Source organism: Mesoplodon mirus (assembly GCF_964341445.2).
Source record: "Mesoplodon mirus genome assembly, chromosome: 14".
Lineage (NCBI taxonomy): Eukaryota > Metazoa > Chordata > Mammalia > Artiodactyla > Ziphiidae > Mesoplodon > Mesoplodon mirus.
The window spans coordinates 69,935,865-69,950,323 of NC_138990.1; the positions used below are offsets into that span (position 1 = coordinate 69,935,865).

Sequence of the window (14,459 nt, forward strand, 5' to 3'; positions counted from 1 at the left end):
GTTGTGTGGCTGGGACAGGTGTGATGGTCTCTTGTACCATGGCTTACTCATTTGGAGGATGCGCAACTCTCTTGGTTATCTTGTCTCCTTGACATGATTGAGAACTGTAAGCAAACTGTTTTCAGCATATATTGAGACCCAGGAAAGAAGCTGAGTTGTAAATTCTGCATTTCAAGATTCCCTACTTCCTCTTTTTAAAATTATTTTTATTATCTTTGTAACAGACATAGGAAGAATCGTGAGGCAGCCAGTGAGCTTCTGATGAGACTGAAGGACAACAGGGATCTTCAGAAATTCCTGCAAGATTGTCAGGAGGTGCGTCTCCTTTTAACTCCTCCTTTCCTCTCTTCTCACAGGAGCGGCCGAGCATTTGACATAAGAGCCCTTGGAATTATAAAATTAACTGAGGCCAGAAATTCATATCACGTCTATAATTTGCAGGTGGGGCAGTGTCAGTTCTCCAGCCTACAAGCTACCACTTAGAGTAACCAGATTATTACGATCTAGAATACTGTAGTCTAGGACTGTGCTGTCCAACACAGTAGACACTAGCTACATGCGGCTGTCTCATTTTAAATCAAATGAAATTAAGAGTGTAGTTCCTCCATCATACTCGCTGTATTTTAAGTGCTCAGTAGCCAACTGTGATTCGTGGCTGCCATATCACATGAACAATGCAGATGTAGAACATTTCTATCGTCAAAGACAGTGATATTCTCAAGTATTCTGTAACCTAAAAGCATCTAATATTATATTTTAAACTATTTACAATAACGCACATTTAATAGTACAGAAGGAAAGAACTAAAAGGAACTGCAGTTGGCTACCCAGGTAAGAAGAAAGATTTAAAAACATAAAAACTGACTTTCTTATTCACTGAAGACCTTGAAATATCCATCTTTCAGGCTCCTCAGGTGTCTGTCTGATATGCCAAGAGCAGTAATCCTGATTTCAAACTCGAGTTTTAGCATGTGGTATTAATCTGATGATTCTCAAACTATTTCATGCTCCCCTGATACATGCATAAACAAGCTGGGGAAACTAAAGTTTGCCAGAAAAATGCAATCTCTCTGCAAGCTAGTTGGAAAAAAGCATCTAGCTGACTTCACATGGGTGAAGATTACGAGCACATCGTATTTCACTGTCTGCCAGAGAACCACAGTGAGACCCGGTCCTCTCTGGTTTATTAGACTTTAAATCCCATTGGAGGCAGAAATGGGATGAAGAATATCCAAGTGAAGCTGCAGGGACATTGGGGACGGGGAGTTTGAGGGGTGGGGAGAGGATCAAGGTCATGTGCTAAAAATATGACTGAACTCATCACAAATCCCTCACATGCAAACTTATAGCTGTGTGTTAAAAGAAATGTGGCTCTAATAACAGCTGAGTCAGAGTCGGTGACAGAAGCGATCCTTCATGTCCACTAAACTGCTGTCTTACTGTGAATCTGAAAAATATGCTCTAGTAGCTAAACCTTGAGAAGGGAAGAAAGCCCCTCAACTATGTGGCTTAGGGTCTGTTGGCTTTCAGGGCCACACTGATGGACCTAGGTCTCTCGGGGTTTGCCTGGAGCCAGACAGGCTGAGGACAGGAGTGCCTCTTCAAGTGACACCTGAGCATGAATAACCTATTTGAATAGGATGCTCATTTAAAGAGGCATTCACGTCCCAGACAAGGCATGGGGAAGAGTAATGGGCTCCAAGGTTAGCTGTGTAGAGTTGCATGATGTGCTGCAGTGAATACCAAGTGGCCCTTCAGCACTGGAAGGAGTGAAAGTTGTCAGGAGACGTTTGCAGCCTGGGCTGTGCCTTCCCCAGATCGAAGGTCCCTGCAGTACCTTGATGTTTCCCTTGAAGCACCACCAGTGACTTGTTTTAACCTCAAGACATATTGGAAGTGTTGTGCTGGGGAAATCAGTGGGATTCCATACCCTTGCTTAAAGGACAAGTTCCTGAGATGAAATTCATTGACCTGAGCGTGGTGAAACCTGGACTAAATTTGGGAAAAAGAATGCCAGGAAATGAGCAGGAAGTGAGAGGACGGAGGAACCTTTGAGAGAAGCTCAGTTGAAATTTCCAGCCCCCATTTTCCATTTACATACGTGTGGATTTGAAAATAGAAATGTGTGGGAAAACTAAGCAGATAAAACGATAGTCCTTCCAAGTTGAATCACAGGAAATAGTTTTAGTAGATTTTTAGATCTCTGTTAACGCTTGTTCCAAATTAGCATCCTTAGTTACAAGGAGTTCCCTCCTTAACACACACCAGTGACTGTTAGGCATGCCCAGAGGGTTCAGCCCTGCACGATTTCCCCTCAAAGTATGCACAGAGGTTTTGACTGGGCTTTTTTGTCCTGGAGATGTTGCGCAGGTCTCTCTGTGACTGCTCGGCCAAGTCTCCCTGGTTTATCCTTCTCTCCTTGAACCTCATTAAGAGTTAGTACAACCATAGGATCTGCTGGGGGTACCACATCAGCATATATAGTTTCCACATAGTGACGGAATTTAGGTCAGGTTTGGGGCTCCAAAACCCTCAGTGTAGGGGCTTCCCTGGTGGCGCAGTGGTTGAGAATCTGCCTGCCAATGCAGGGGACGCGGGTTCGAGCCCTGTTCTGGGAGGATCCCACATGCTGCGGAGCAACTAGGCCCGTGAGCCACAGCTACTGAGCCTGCGCGTCTGGAGCCTGTGCTCCGCAACGGCGGGCCGTGACAGTGAGAGGCCCACGCACTGCGATGAAGAATGGCCCCCGCTCGCCGCAACTAGAGAGGGCCCTCGCGCAGAAACGAAGACCCAACACAGCCCAAAATAAATAGATAAATAAATAAAAGAGTCAATCCTGGTTTAAGTCATAGCTTTTAAAAAAAAAAAAAAAAAGCCCTCAGTGTAGCAGTACAAGCAAAGGGGTGATGTTATTATTAAGAGATACTATTCTTTGACTCTAAACTTTCCATCATTCAGCCTCATTAAAATACACCCCTTTTAAGCCAGAACCTCTGAGAATGGAGCTTGTGTGTGGACCGGCCCACAATTTGAACATCTATCTGTTATTGTGCTGGTGGAGTTTTACGGAGCACCCAGAGGTCAGATTTAATACCATTGCTGGCTGTTGGTGTTGTTCAAGGTCTGGAGAATCCAGGTTGCCTCGCTGTCACGCTCCCTTCCTCGTGGGTTAGAGGCTAGAGGGGGCTGGGTTGTGAATTCTGCCACCACTGCCAGCCCCCCAGAAACACTTGCTGGATGGGGGGAATTTATCGCAGCGGTGCCGTGGGAATGAGCAGGGCCCACCTAGTCCCAGTCATAGATAGCGACACAAAGAGTATCATAATTTTTGTACCGTTCTTTTAATGTGATATCCTGAAAAATGAATGATTTAAAAGGTGCTGCTTTTCTGTTGTCTTCCCTCCCACCATACCTCCTGTTTTCTGAAATTGATTTGTTTTTCCCCAGGAGGACAGTATAACTAGACGTGGTGGCACAGGGACAGCGAGTTCAGTGCTTTGCTGTGAGCTTAACTCAGTGATCAAAGCATTTTTTCCTATCCTTTTCCAATCTGCACTGTGTTCTGTTCTGCAGAGAATGAGTATATTCTTAAATGACCTTTGTAAATGCCCACAAATAATAACTGTGTTTCTGATTCCAGAATGCTGATGGAGGGCTGATAAACTAGCAAGTTCCATAGCTCCGTTTCATTGTGCTGCATTGCACGCTGCTTTATCTGTAGGGTGATGTGTTCAGCAAAGAGCAGATTTGTTTATAAGCCTCTGATTTTTATGTAGCTCTTTTTTTAAAAATTTCTCTTGGGTAGGTGTTTATGAATAGCGCAAATATGTGAATGTCCTTTGCACTTCGGATAAATGCCTTTTATTGTGTTTAGTGTGTGTGTGTGTACAGAGTACAGGGGAAAGTTTTACCATTTGGTTTCCTTTTAACCTCTTTTCTCCTTAGATTGAACGGCCATAGCATTTCAGATCTTAGTTACTCAGGTAACTGGAAGGAAAATAGGTAATGCTTTTAAAGTAGGAAATTTAGTGTCTCGGTTATTGTGTAACAAATCTATGCTCCTTGCTTACAAAGGGCTTTATGAGATTTACTGGGGGTTTTTCCCTTAATAAAGCGTGACATCAAAGATCTCACTACCTTTTGCTTTCAGCCCCACTCCCTCCTGTGTGGTGGGTGAGTATCCTGAGGAAAGTAGGGATGGTGCCTGGGGGTTCACCCATGTGCAGAGCCGGGGTGCTCCCGTGACCCGCATCACCCTCCTTGACATCGTTTTCAAAGAACAGACTTTGTATTGTTGAAGCAAATTTATGGGGAAGCCTTTCCTAGCAGCAGCCCAGGGTGCAAGTGAATGGCCTCAGAATTGTTGATTTTGTAAGCGTTTCTGTTGGTTTTATGCACCATTTCTAAACCTTTGGTGATGGGACCATGAAGCAGTTTGGGTGCAAATTCGCTGTGGCAGCAACTGGTGTAAGCGTGGCTTCTTGTGGTCACATTAGGAGAAATGGCACAGCCCCTGAAGACGTTTGCTTCTGGTTCCAGGCTGATCCTGCGTTTGTCTGCGTATCTTTCACCTGGGCAAACAAAAGCTCTTCCTGGTTAGGGCTGTGATGGGGTAGGAATTAGGACCCTGGTGTGGCCAACTACAGGCAGGCAGTGAGGAGTCAGGCAAATCAGGATGAAAGCCAGCAGGAGAAGTGTGTCCAGGAGCCAGGCTGGGCTGACTCCTGCCCCAGGCTTCTCAGATCTGTCTGTCAGTGGCTGGCAGGCTCTGTGAAGAGGCTTCCTAGAGTTCAGATCCAAGCAAGACATGTTGGGCCTCAAAATCAAGTCCTGTGAAGTGTTTCTTGGTCTGAATGGAAGGTTCTTTACAGACAGAGGAAGAAAAGGGGAAGGTGACTCAGACTTGAAGGGAGCGTTGAGAGGGCATCGTTGCTACCTTACCCCTATAGTGAGCAAGTTACTTACGCTTTTTGGCATCCCCATAGATAGGCCTGTGAAGGAAAAGGGAGCGATAGAAGAGTAGGGGCTTTGGTTTTTTTAAATAAAAGAACTAAAAGAGTAAAAAGATTCCCGAACAGAGTAGAAGACACTTAATCATGCTTAACATGGTATAGCTGGCACGGCTCTTTGAAGGAGAAAGAAGGTTGTGACTTAGCCCGGTTAGGGCAGAATTTTAAACACAAGCCTTTGGGGGAAAAGCTGGTTAAGGGTGCCAAGCAGTTTGAAAGCTGGCTCGGAGCACTCTTGTACTCCTGGATACATAGTCGGGAGCAAGGCTCCGGTACACTGTCCATGCAGTGGAGATACCTGCTGTGACGGGTCAGGGTTGTAAAGTGAACGTTTGGTTGTCTGTTGACTTGGAAACGTGGAGTGTGTATAGTACGACATAATGGCTCTTTCCGGGCAGAAGAAAGGCTGATGTCACTGTGATCACAATCTCTGAAACCTTCCTGATTTTTTTTTCTTTCCTAGCTGTCTCTCTGGATCAATGAAAAGATGCTTACAGCCCAGGACATGTCTTATGATGAAGCCAGAAATCTGCACAGCAAATGGTTAAAACATCAAGCCTTTATGGCAGAACTCGCATCCAACAAAGAATGGCTTGACAAAATTGAGAAGGTGAGTTAAGATGTTTGATGGGGCTCCATCAGTGTGGCCGTGGTGAGTAAACGAACTGGGTGGAAATGAGCTCCTTTGTATTTAACACGTTTTCCAGCATATTTGAGTCATATCTGACCACATACAGAAGTTACACAGCCAGGAGCAGTCCCGTGTCTCATCTGCTGCCCCTGATGGACCGCAAGTCCCTGGGGCGGCGTCCTCACTCTGTTGATCATGTTATGTGTGCTGGACTGTGACAGAGACTGAGCGGATCCATGGAACTTAGAAATATTATATATTTTAAATAATCTAAAATGTGTTGCTTTGGCACAGGGAGGTTCTCTGCAGCACAATAGAGCATGAATGTGACATTCACCCCCCACCCTTCTCTTCCTTCACACTCTGTATGGTTTCAAACTCTTAACGGTTAAAATAATGTATTATGGTCTCTTGGGGGTGATGTGGAGGGGATGGAGTTTTAGGTTATTGGCATCAAGTGTCCCTAAGCCCCAGCAATCACTTGGTGCTCCACGCCTGTGAAAACCACAGTAGGCCAGGCCATTGTCAGTTTTGTTGAGCAGTTAACTCTACGTGGAAAGGCTGCACGTGCGTGTGTGTGTGTGTTGAATGAATAAGAAACTCACAGATCAAATATCTCAGGTTTGTTTTTCACAGTAGCACCTATTCTCCTGCAAACTGCATGTATGTGTGTTTTCCAGGAAGGAATGCAGCTCATCTCAGAAAAGCCAGAGACGGAAGCCGTGGTGAAGGAGAAACTCACAGGTTTACATAAAATGTGGGAAGTCCTTGAGTCTACCACACAGACCAAGGCCCAGCGGCTCTTCGATGCAAACAGAGCTGAACTCTTCACCCAGAGCTGTGCAGATCTGGACAAATGGCTGCACGGCCTGGAGAGTCAGATTCAATCTGACGACTATGGCAAAGACCTCACCAGTGTCAACATCCTGCTGAAAAAGCAACAGGCAAGTGGCTGTTTCCCTGCCGTGGTCCTGATAGTCTTAACTCGCCCACCGTGTTCTCAGACATCCCCTTGGTGTGTGAAGGGATTTTAACCCAGCACAGCGGGCTCTGACAGCATCGTGGGACATTTCCAGAATCAACTGGAAAGACACAGTAGCAGTGTTGGGTGTCCATGCATGGAAATATTCTTTCATTATCATCTTGGTTGATGGATAGTATCACCACTTAACAGTTGAGTAAATATTCATTTCATTTAGTCTGCAATTTACATGAAGGAAAGTTATTGTGTTTGCATACTTGGCTGTATAACGTCTAGATATGTGATAGTTACCTGAGTTGTTCAGGGCACTTTATAAATAATAAAAGAAATTTGGGGTTTTTTTGCGTCACAGTAAAGCCCTTCTAAGGGCCAATGAATTTACTCTGAATTGAGGAGGAAACAGCTCTGGTGAGGTTGAGCAAGCAAGTTGGTGGCAGAACCTGGCAGGAGCTCCCTGGGCCAGGTTTGCAGTGTGTGGCCGAGTCCTCCCCTACCTAAGAAAAGAGTCAGTTTATTCTCAGACGCCAGCCCCTTGTCTCTAAGCCAGCAGTGTGTGGGCTTCCCAGGGTGGTCTTTCCTGAGTGAGAGACCTCTGCTTCTGCTTTCGCTCGTTTTCCTCATGTAAATACACAGTTAGGATGTTTTTAGCCATTATCCAGTTTTAAAAAAGAATAATCAGCTTTCTGACTGAAGAAATCGAGAGGAGATGGTAACATTGGCTGTCCTTCTGGCCTAAAAGAACTGGAAGCAGAAGACCTGACTCCTTCCTGGGAGTTCAGCTGGTTTCCAGCATCGTTATGGCTTCTGAACAGGCAGATGAAGACTGTCCTTTCCCCATAATTAATTCTTGTTTCCCCTGTCATTTGCCTCCTAAGTTCCTGGATAAACTTGACAGTTGCTCCCAAGTTGAAAAAAATCTTTCTAGGAATTTTTTTTTTTGAAAGATCAGCTGACTAAGTGGAGAGCTAATTGCTGTTCGCTGGCCATGCGGAACCATTTCTTGGGCTCTCCACTGTATCAGTGAATATTCTTGGGTCTTGCATTTGGGCCAGTGCCACAAGGGAACATTTTACAGCACCCTCCGTGTGTCCCTCGTCTCGGGTGTGAAGGTGGGTCTGTCTTCGCCCTCAGATGCTGGAGAATCAGATGGAGGTGCGGAAGAAGGAGATCGAAGAGCTCCAGAGCCAGGCGCAGGCCCTGAGCCAGGAGGGGAAGAGCACGGACGAGGTAGACAGCAAGCGCCTCACCGTGCAGACCAAGTTCATGGCGCTGCTGGAGCCCCTGAACGAGAGGAAACAGAACCTGCTGGCCTCCAGAGAGATCCATCAGTTCAACAGGGACGTGGAGGACGAGATCGTGAGTACCTCCCTTCCTGGCCAGCCTGGTGCCCGTGTTCTCACTGCTGGGCCCGACCCACCTTGGTCACGTCAGTGAGCTGAGCCGTCCCAGCCCTGCTCTGTGTATCCACGCAAAATGTAACTCTGTTTTTCTGTCGGGTTTTCTAAACATAACTCAAGGGTTTAATGCCCCTCGAACGGTAGTTTTACAAACAAAGAATGAGGACTCACGGAGAGTCCGGTATTGAGGATGAAGTAAGGTCTGGAAGGCTGGCCCGTGCCCTGTATCGGAGGAGAAGGGCAGGCTCCCCAGGCCGCCCTTCCCAGTGGGATTCTTTTTCTTTTTCTAAATTGTATTAAAGTGTAGTTTATTTATAACGTTGTGTTAATTTCCGCTGTACAGCAGAGTGACTCAGTTATACGTGTATATGTCCTTTTTCATATTCTTTTCCATTACGGTTTATCACAGGGTATTGAATATGGTTCACTGTGCTGTACAGTAGGACCTTGTCATTTATCCCCCAGTGGGGTTGAACACACTTCCTCTCTCATGCTGGCCTCCCTGCTCTCCCCTCCTGCCCTCGTTTGCATCAAATATTTGTTCTCTTTGAGTGGCCCTGACCACCTATTTACAATTCCTTCTAGTTGTGGGTTGGAGAGAGGATGCCTTTGGCAACTTCCACGGATCACGGCCACAACCTCCAGACCGTGCAGCTGTTAATAAAGAAAAATCAGGTAAGCGTGTCTGCTGGGGCTGGCTCCTCCTGGTAAATCGGCGCCATGCTACAAGGCGGTGAGCGGGAGAGCTCTGAGGGCTGGCGGCTTCTCCTTGGCCCCCGAGGCGCAGCACAAGCAGCGAGCTGCCGCGGTTTAGCGAGCCTCCGGCGTGTATGCCCTGCTCCCACAGACCCTGCAGAAGGAGATCCAGGGGCACCAGCCCCGCATCGACGACATCTTTGAGAGGAGCCAGAACATCGTCACGGACAGCAGCCTCAACGCCGAGGCCATCCGGCAGAGGCTGGCCGACCTGAAGCAGCTGTGGGGCCTCCTCATCGAGGAGACGGAGAAGCGGCACCGGCGGCTGGAGGAGGCGCACAAGGCCCAGCAGTACTACTTCGACGCGGCCGAGGCCGAGGCGTGGATGAGCGAGCAGGAGCTGTACATGATGTCCGAGGAGAAGGCCAAGGTGAGGCAGGGAGGCCGAGTCCCCTCCCCCCACCCCTGCCGCTGGAGAGCCTCAGACGCAGAGCCTGAGCTTGTGCACTGCTGGGGGCGACGTCCTTGTGAAACGTTTCGTTGTCGCCTTGGTCGTGGGGGCAGTGTGGTGCATACCGGTGGCTGGAACCTGGCTCTTTGCCCCTCGACACAGAATTTTTTTGTCTGAATCCCGGTATTGTCGTTAAGACTGGATTCATCATGCCCTCCGCTTTTTTAAATAGAGATTTGCCAAAGTCTGCCTTTTACAGTATATACTGGATGCTTTTGTTTTGAGACAGTCTAGAAGTATTTGTAGATGCTTTTGTTTTGAGACAGTCTAGAAGTATTTGAAAGTATTCTCACCAGGATGCTGTTAGACCGTGGAGAGTTTTTCAGCCAGCCAGGATACACTTGGTTTGCCTGGGCTTTACCTCATACTTCAGCGGGTCCTCGTCACCCTGCATCATCCTCATGTCCGTCTTTCAGAGGCTCCCACGGTCCAGTCCACATTGAAGCTCGTGGAGCGCTCTGTATTCCAACGCCCATATCACACCTGTGGCTTTTTTTCTTTCTGCCAAGTCTTCCTCCTGCCACACCACGCAGTCAGCCAGCCCCTTTTCCAGGGGGTTTTGGGTCAAGGGGTGTGGGGACGGCTGTGATTGTGACGGCCCCCTCTCTAAGCAGGATGAGCAGAGCGCCGTCTCCATGTTGAAGAAGCACCAGATTCTGGAACAGGCCGTGGAGGACTACGCGGAGACGGTGCATCAGCTCTCCAAGACCAGCCGGGCCCTGGTGGCCGACAGCCATCCCGAAAGGTGAGTGCTGTTCTGTGAAGATGAGACTGGCCTGTCGGTTCCTCCCCAGTCAGGGCCTCTTGCTCGAGTAACTGGTAATGTAGATCTTTGGGAAGCATTTTTAAAACAGACCCAGTAGGCCTGTGCTGAACAGGAAGGGTGACCGGTTACATTACAGGAGCTCACTCTTGCGGGTTGATTATCTCCTGCTGGCCAAGCCCTATTGAGAGAAGATTATTGGTGTCGTGCGTCAGAAGTACCGATTGACTTGCATGGATATACAGGTGATAAAAGTACCTACCCTTGGGTTTAAAAAGTCATCCAGTTTAGGAAAGTAATTACTAGTTTTAATAGAGCAATGGATAAGGATACTTGGACCTGTAAATTAAAAGGGCTACGGGGAGAAGAAAATGATGCCGCCTCTGAACTCATATACATTGAGTCTTGAGAATGCCTCAGGAATAAGAAAAAGGAGTGTGTGGTACTCCTGCCCTGTTACATACCAGGCTTACACGCTCACTTCAGTGGCAGTCATTTTAGGCTTTCTCTGGAACTGCCTGTTACGGCTCAGACAGACAAGAATCGGCTTTGTGCATTAACCAAGGCCAGTTGGAGATGAGATCAGTGGCTGGGTTGGTACAGGGCGTCCTTCAGGGGTTCGTGATCAGGACTCCCAGGAAAGTGGCCTTCCTCATCTCTCAAGGACAGGCATCAATAAGTCCTTGTCTGACTGCTTTCATGCTGGAAGACTGTCATTCCGGGAGAAGTTGGAGGGAGGGGGATGGATGCTGCACTCCCAGGACCCAGGAAATGGGAGTAGCAGGGCCTGCCCTCCTGGCAGAGAAGAGCATGCAGCCCAGAGAAGGTCAAGGTGTGTGCAGACGGGGATGTTACCTGTCCCTTCGACAGCATGGCACCTGAGAACGGATCCTGGGTTAACTTCTAATGTCAGAGGAAGTCCTGACATACGGAGCCAGCAGTGCAGAGTGTTTCGATTTCTCTCCCCTCCCTCCGTCATCACGGCCAAGATGGCCTTTGTCCTTAATCACTGTGTTTTGTTACACGTTGGCTCTTCATTACTTGAGGTCAAAGTTCGGAGTTTTATTTTTTTAGGCTAAATCGGTTAACTTGAGGTTTCCTTTGAGAAATGTTGTAGAATGTGATCTCTTGGCATTTCCCCTCGTTTACTGGCTCCCTGAAGAACATGTCCCCCTCATCTCGCCCCCCCTCCCCCCGACCCCCCCTGCAGTGAGCGCATCAGCATGCGGCAGTCCAAGGTGGACAAGCTGTATGCGGGCCTCAAGGACCTGGCCGAGGAGAGGAGGGGCAAGCTGGACGAGAGGCACCGGCTGTTCCAGCTCAACCGGGAGGTCGACGACCTGGAGCAGTGGATCGCCGAGAGGGAGGTGGTCGCAGGGTCGCACGAGCTGGGGCAGGACTACGAGCACGTCACGGCAAGTACTGCGGGCAGAGGGTCCGGGCGGCCGCGCGGCGCACGCGGGCTGCGGAAGGCCCCTTGCGTGCCTTGTCTGCGAGCAGAGAACGCACCCCAGACTTGAGCCAAAGATGGCGGGGTTTCGTTTCAACTTGACACTTTGGTCACCGGGCGACTTGGGGGTTGTTGAACTTCTCTGCTGCGGCCTGTCCTCCTCTGGTCAGAGGAGATGGAGCCCAGGCCTTACTGGGCGGCAGTGAGCAAGGAGGAAGCCTGATTGATAAAGAGGCTTTGGAGCTGAGATCTGTTAAGTCAGGCATTTCTCTCCAAAGGACATTCACGTGATCAAGAAATAAAGTGTTCACAGTAGTCTCACTGATTCCTTGGTGCGTATCCCTGTTTCAGATGCTACAAGAACGATTCCGGGAATTCGCCCGGGACACAGGGAACATTGGGCAGGAGCGCGTGGACACGGTCAATCACATGGCAGACGAACTCATCAACTCTGGACACTCGGATGCCGCCACCATCGCTGAGTGGAAGGACGGGCTCAACGAAGCCTGGGCTGACCTCCTGGAGCTCATCGACACGAGGACGCAGATCCTCGCCGCCTCCTATGAACTGCACAAGTTTTACCACGATGCCAAGGAGATCTTTGGGCGCATCCAGGACAAGCACAAGAAACTCCCCGAGGAGCTCGGGAGAGATCAGAACACAGTGGAGACCTTACAGAGAATGCACACCACGTTTGAGCACGACATCCAGGCTCTGGGCACTCAGGTGGGTGAGGCGCTGCCCAGTGGTGGTGGGAGGGCTTCTTTCCGTACAGTGTCTCTGTGCCTCTCGGAGCATCTCTCTCCATTCCTTGGCTCCGCAAAACATGCCTCAAAGAATTGCCCAAATTAAACGGACATGCGTGTGCACATACACGTATCACCCACACTGCTGTAATGCTCCATCTGGGAGGACTTACCAGTCCGTAACATTCTCAGTGTGCCACATTTCGCAGACACTGTTGAATGAACAGTACTTATGATTAAAATAAACAACCCAGACACATACACAGACAGTTACAAGTTTTAGGCCTTCTCAACAAGAATTTGAATTACGTTGGCATATCCATCTGGAATAATTTCCAAAATGATACCTCATTATTTTCCGTCAACCAGAGTCTGAGTTTTGTATCAGAAAAGAGAGAAAACAAGATTCTAACGTTTTACTATGCCCGCTCTTCCCCCCCCCGCTATGAAGTGGTTAGCACTAAGGCTTTGTTTAAGAGCTGTCTGGCAAAGTGATAACCATATAACAGTAACGATCTGTAGTATAATCACTCTCTAATGCACACTCTCATCCCTGCACAGTTTACTGCTTAGTCTTATGCCTATTAGATGAAAAATAAATTGTATCTGTCTTTTCCCTTAAATTTCAAGATCTTAGAGAGAAGTCCATTTTCTTAAAGATATCAGCCCTCAGGATATCAGGAGGTTTGTTTTTACCTTTTAGAAGCACGTCAGTGATCTACTGCAGGGGTTGGCAGATTTCTTCTGTAGAAGCCCAGACAGTACAGATTTTTGGTTTTGTGGGACATACAGTCCATTTACAACTACTCAGCTCCACCATCGTAGCATAAAGCAGCCACGGACAATCCGAAAGCGAAGGGCATGTCTGTGTGCCAGGAAAGCTTTATAAAAACAGGGAGCGCAGATTTGCTGTGGGCCAGCCCCTGATCTAGTGTGCCAGCCTTCTTTGGTGTGCTTTGGGGTTTGTTCTATGGAAGGACCACCTTTACTGCTGTTGTCTTCCCCTTAATTTGCCCCTTCTAAAAGCAAAGGTAGGTCACAGCTGGGGCTCCATTCACGTTAAGTGGCTTCCCCTTTTCCATCCTGGAGGTAGAAGGTGTGGAGGGAATATTTAAGAGATTTGTGGAGAGGCTGAGGGTCTGCATCAGGCAGAATTTAAAAGCGCCCACCATGCATTGTGCGGGTTTCCAGTCTTTCCTTCACGGCTGGCGGATTCTCCATTCAAATGCTTGTCAGCTTCCTGTTCAGTGGCTCTCACTGCATGTAAGGTCCTGGAGCACCACGTGAGCATGTAAGGATCCTGAACCATGCAGTCTGATGTGCACGTGCACTTAGAGCACGGCCACCAGAGAAGGGCCGACCCTGGCTTGAGTTGAGCCTGTTAGCTGTATCACTCCAAGTTTTAATTTCCTTCCTAAGCTTCGGTTCCCTAATGCTTTAAGGATTGCAGTGTGTATTGTTTTTAAAAAGCTTAAGAGAACTTCTGGAACGCCTGGAAGCCTTATTAGCAGCAGGTCTTTCCTCTGCACCTGTAAAATCATTTACTTTTAGAACTTCAGGAGACTCCAGAGATGGTAGAGTTGCTCCTTCATTTTTTTTTTTCATTAAATCCCTTCACTTTGAGAGGCTCAGAGAGATGCAGGAGCCCACTGAGAGTCCAGGAACATCCAGGGCAGGAATCTGTTCCGTCAAGCCTGATGGTCTGCACCTCACCATACCCGCTGGGCCAGGCCATTTCAGCCACAAAAGTATGCATGCCCCTCCTGCAGTTAGAGCAGAAGGGAGGGCTCTCGGTGCAGGCTCCGGAAGCTGATGGCGTTTCCTCCTTGGCTGCTTTACTCTTAATGCCAGCTGACCCGCCACCATCCTCCATTCTGTGCGGGAACAGTGGGCATGAGGGAACCTGATGATAATCTGCAGTGACTCCTCAAAGCAGTAGTTAACTCTGGCGGGAATTTCTGCTTTTGCTCTCCTCATCTACCTTGTTTGTTGTTGTGAGAACAAATTAAAAACAGCTAGAGGCCCAGGAAACTTTTTTTTTTTTAACTTGTTTGGAAAGATTTGGTTAGTCATATAGGAGATAAGCTTTTCAAATAATTTCCTAGGAACTTGCTTATTGTCATTTGAGTTAATACCTGAGCCATATTTAAAGAATGTTTCCAAAAGTCTCTTAGGATATGGAAATCAAATCACCAGGGAAACCAAACCCCATTGATTCTTCTTTGCGTCTCTTGCAGAAATTTGTTTTCCTTACCTACCACCACCTAGAGCCTT

General features: G+C 48.1%; 1 protein-coding gene across 8 annotated transcripts in view; it reads left to right on the forward strand.

Annotated features, from left to right (window-relative positions):
- Positions 1-14,459, forward strand: part of SPTBN1 (spectrin beta, non-erythrocytic 1) — a 196,644-nt gene that overhangs the window by 164,369 nt on the left and 17,816 nt on the right. For 6 of the 8 annotated variants that reach the window (XM_082641908.1, XM_082641911.1, XM_082641909.1 and 3 more), the window contains 9 exons: positions 225-315; positions 5,473-5,619; positions 6,321-6,584; positions 7,754-7,978; positions 8,605-8,694; positions 8,867-9,145; positions 9,838-9,971; positions 11,200-11,404; positions 11,791-12,165. In XM_082641908.1, the coding sequence (XP_082498034.1) occupies positions 225-315; positions 5,473-5,619; positions 6,321-6,584; positions 7,754-7,978; positions 8,605-8,694; positions 8,867-9,145; positions 9,838-9,971; positions 11,200-11,404; positions 11,791-12,165 (1,810 nt within the window). The remainder of the gene's footprint in view (positions 1-224; positions 316-5,472; positions 5,620-6,320; positions 6,585-7,753; positions 7,979-8,604; positions 8,695-8,866; positions 9,146-9,837; positions 9,972-11,199; positions 11,405-11,790; positions 12,166-14,459) is intronic. The other 2 variants (XM_082641913.1, XM_082641915.1) reach the window with 1 other exon arrangement.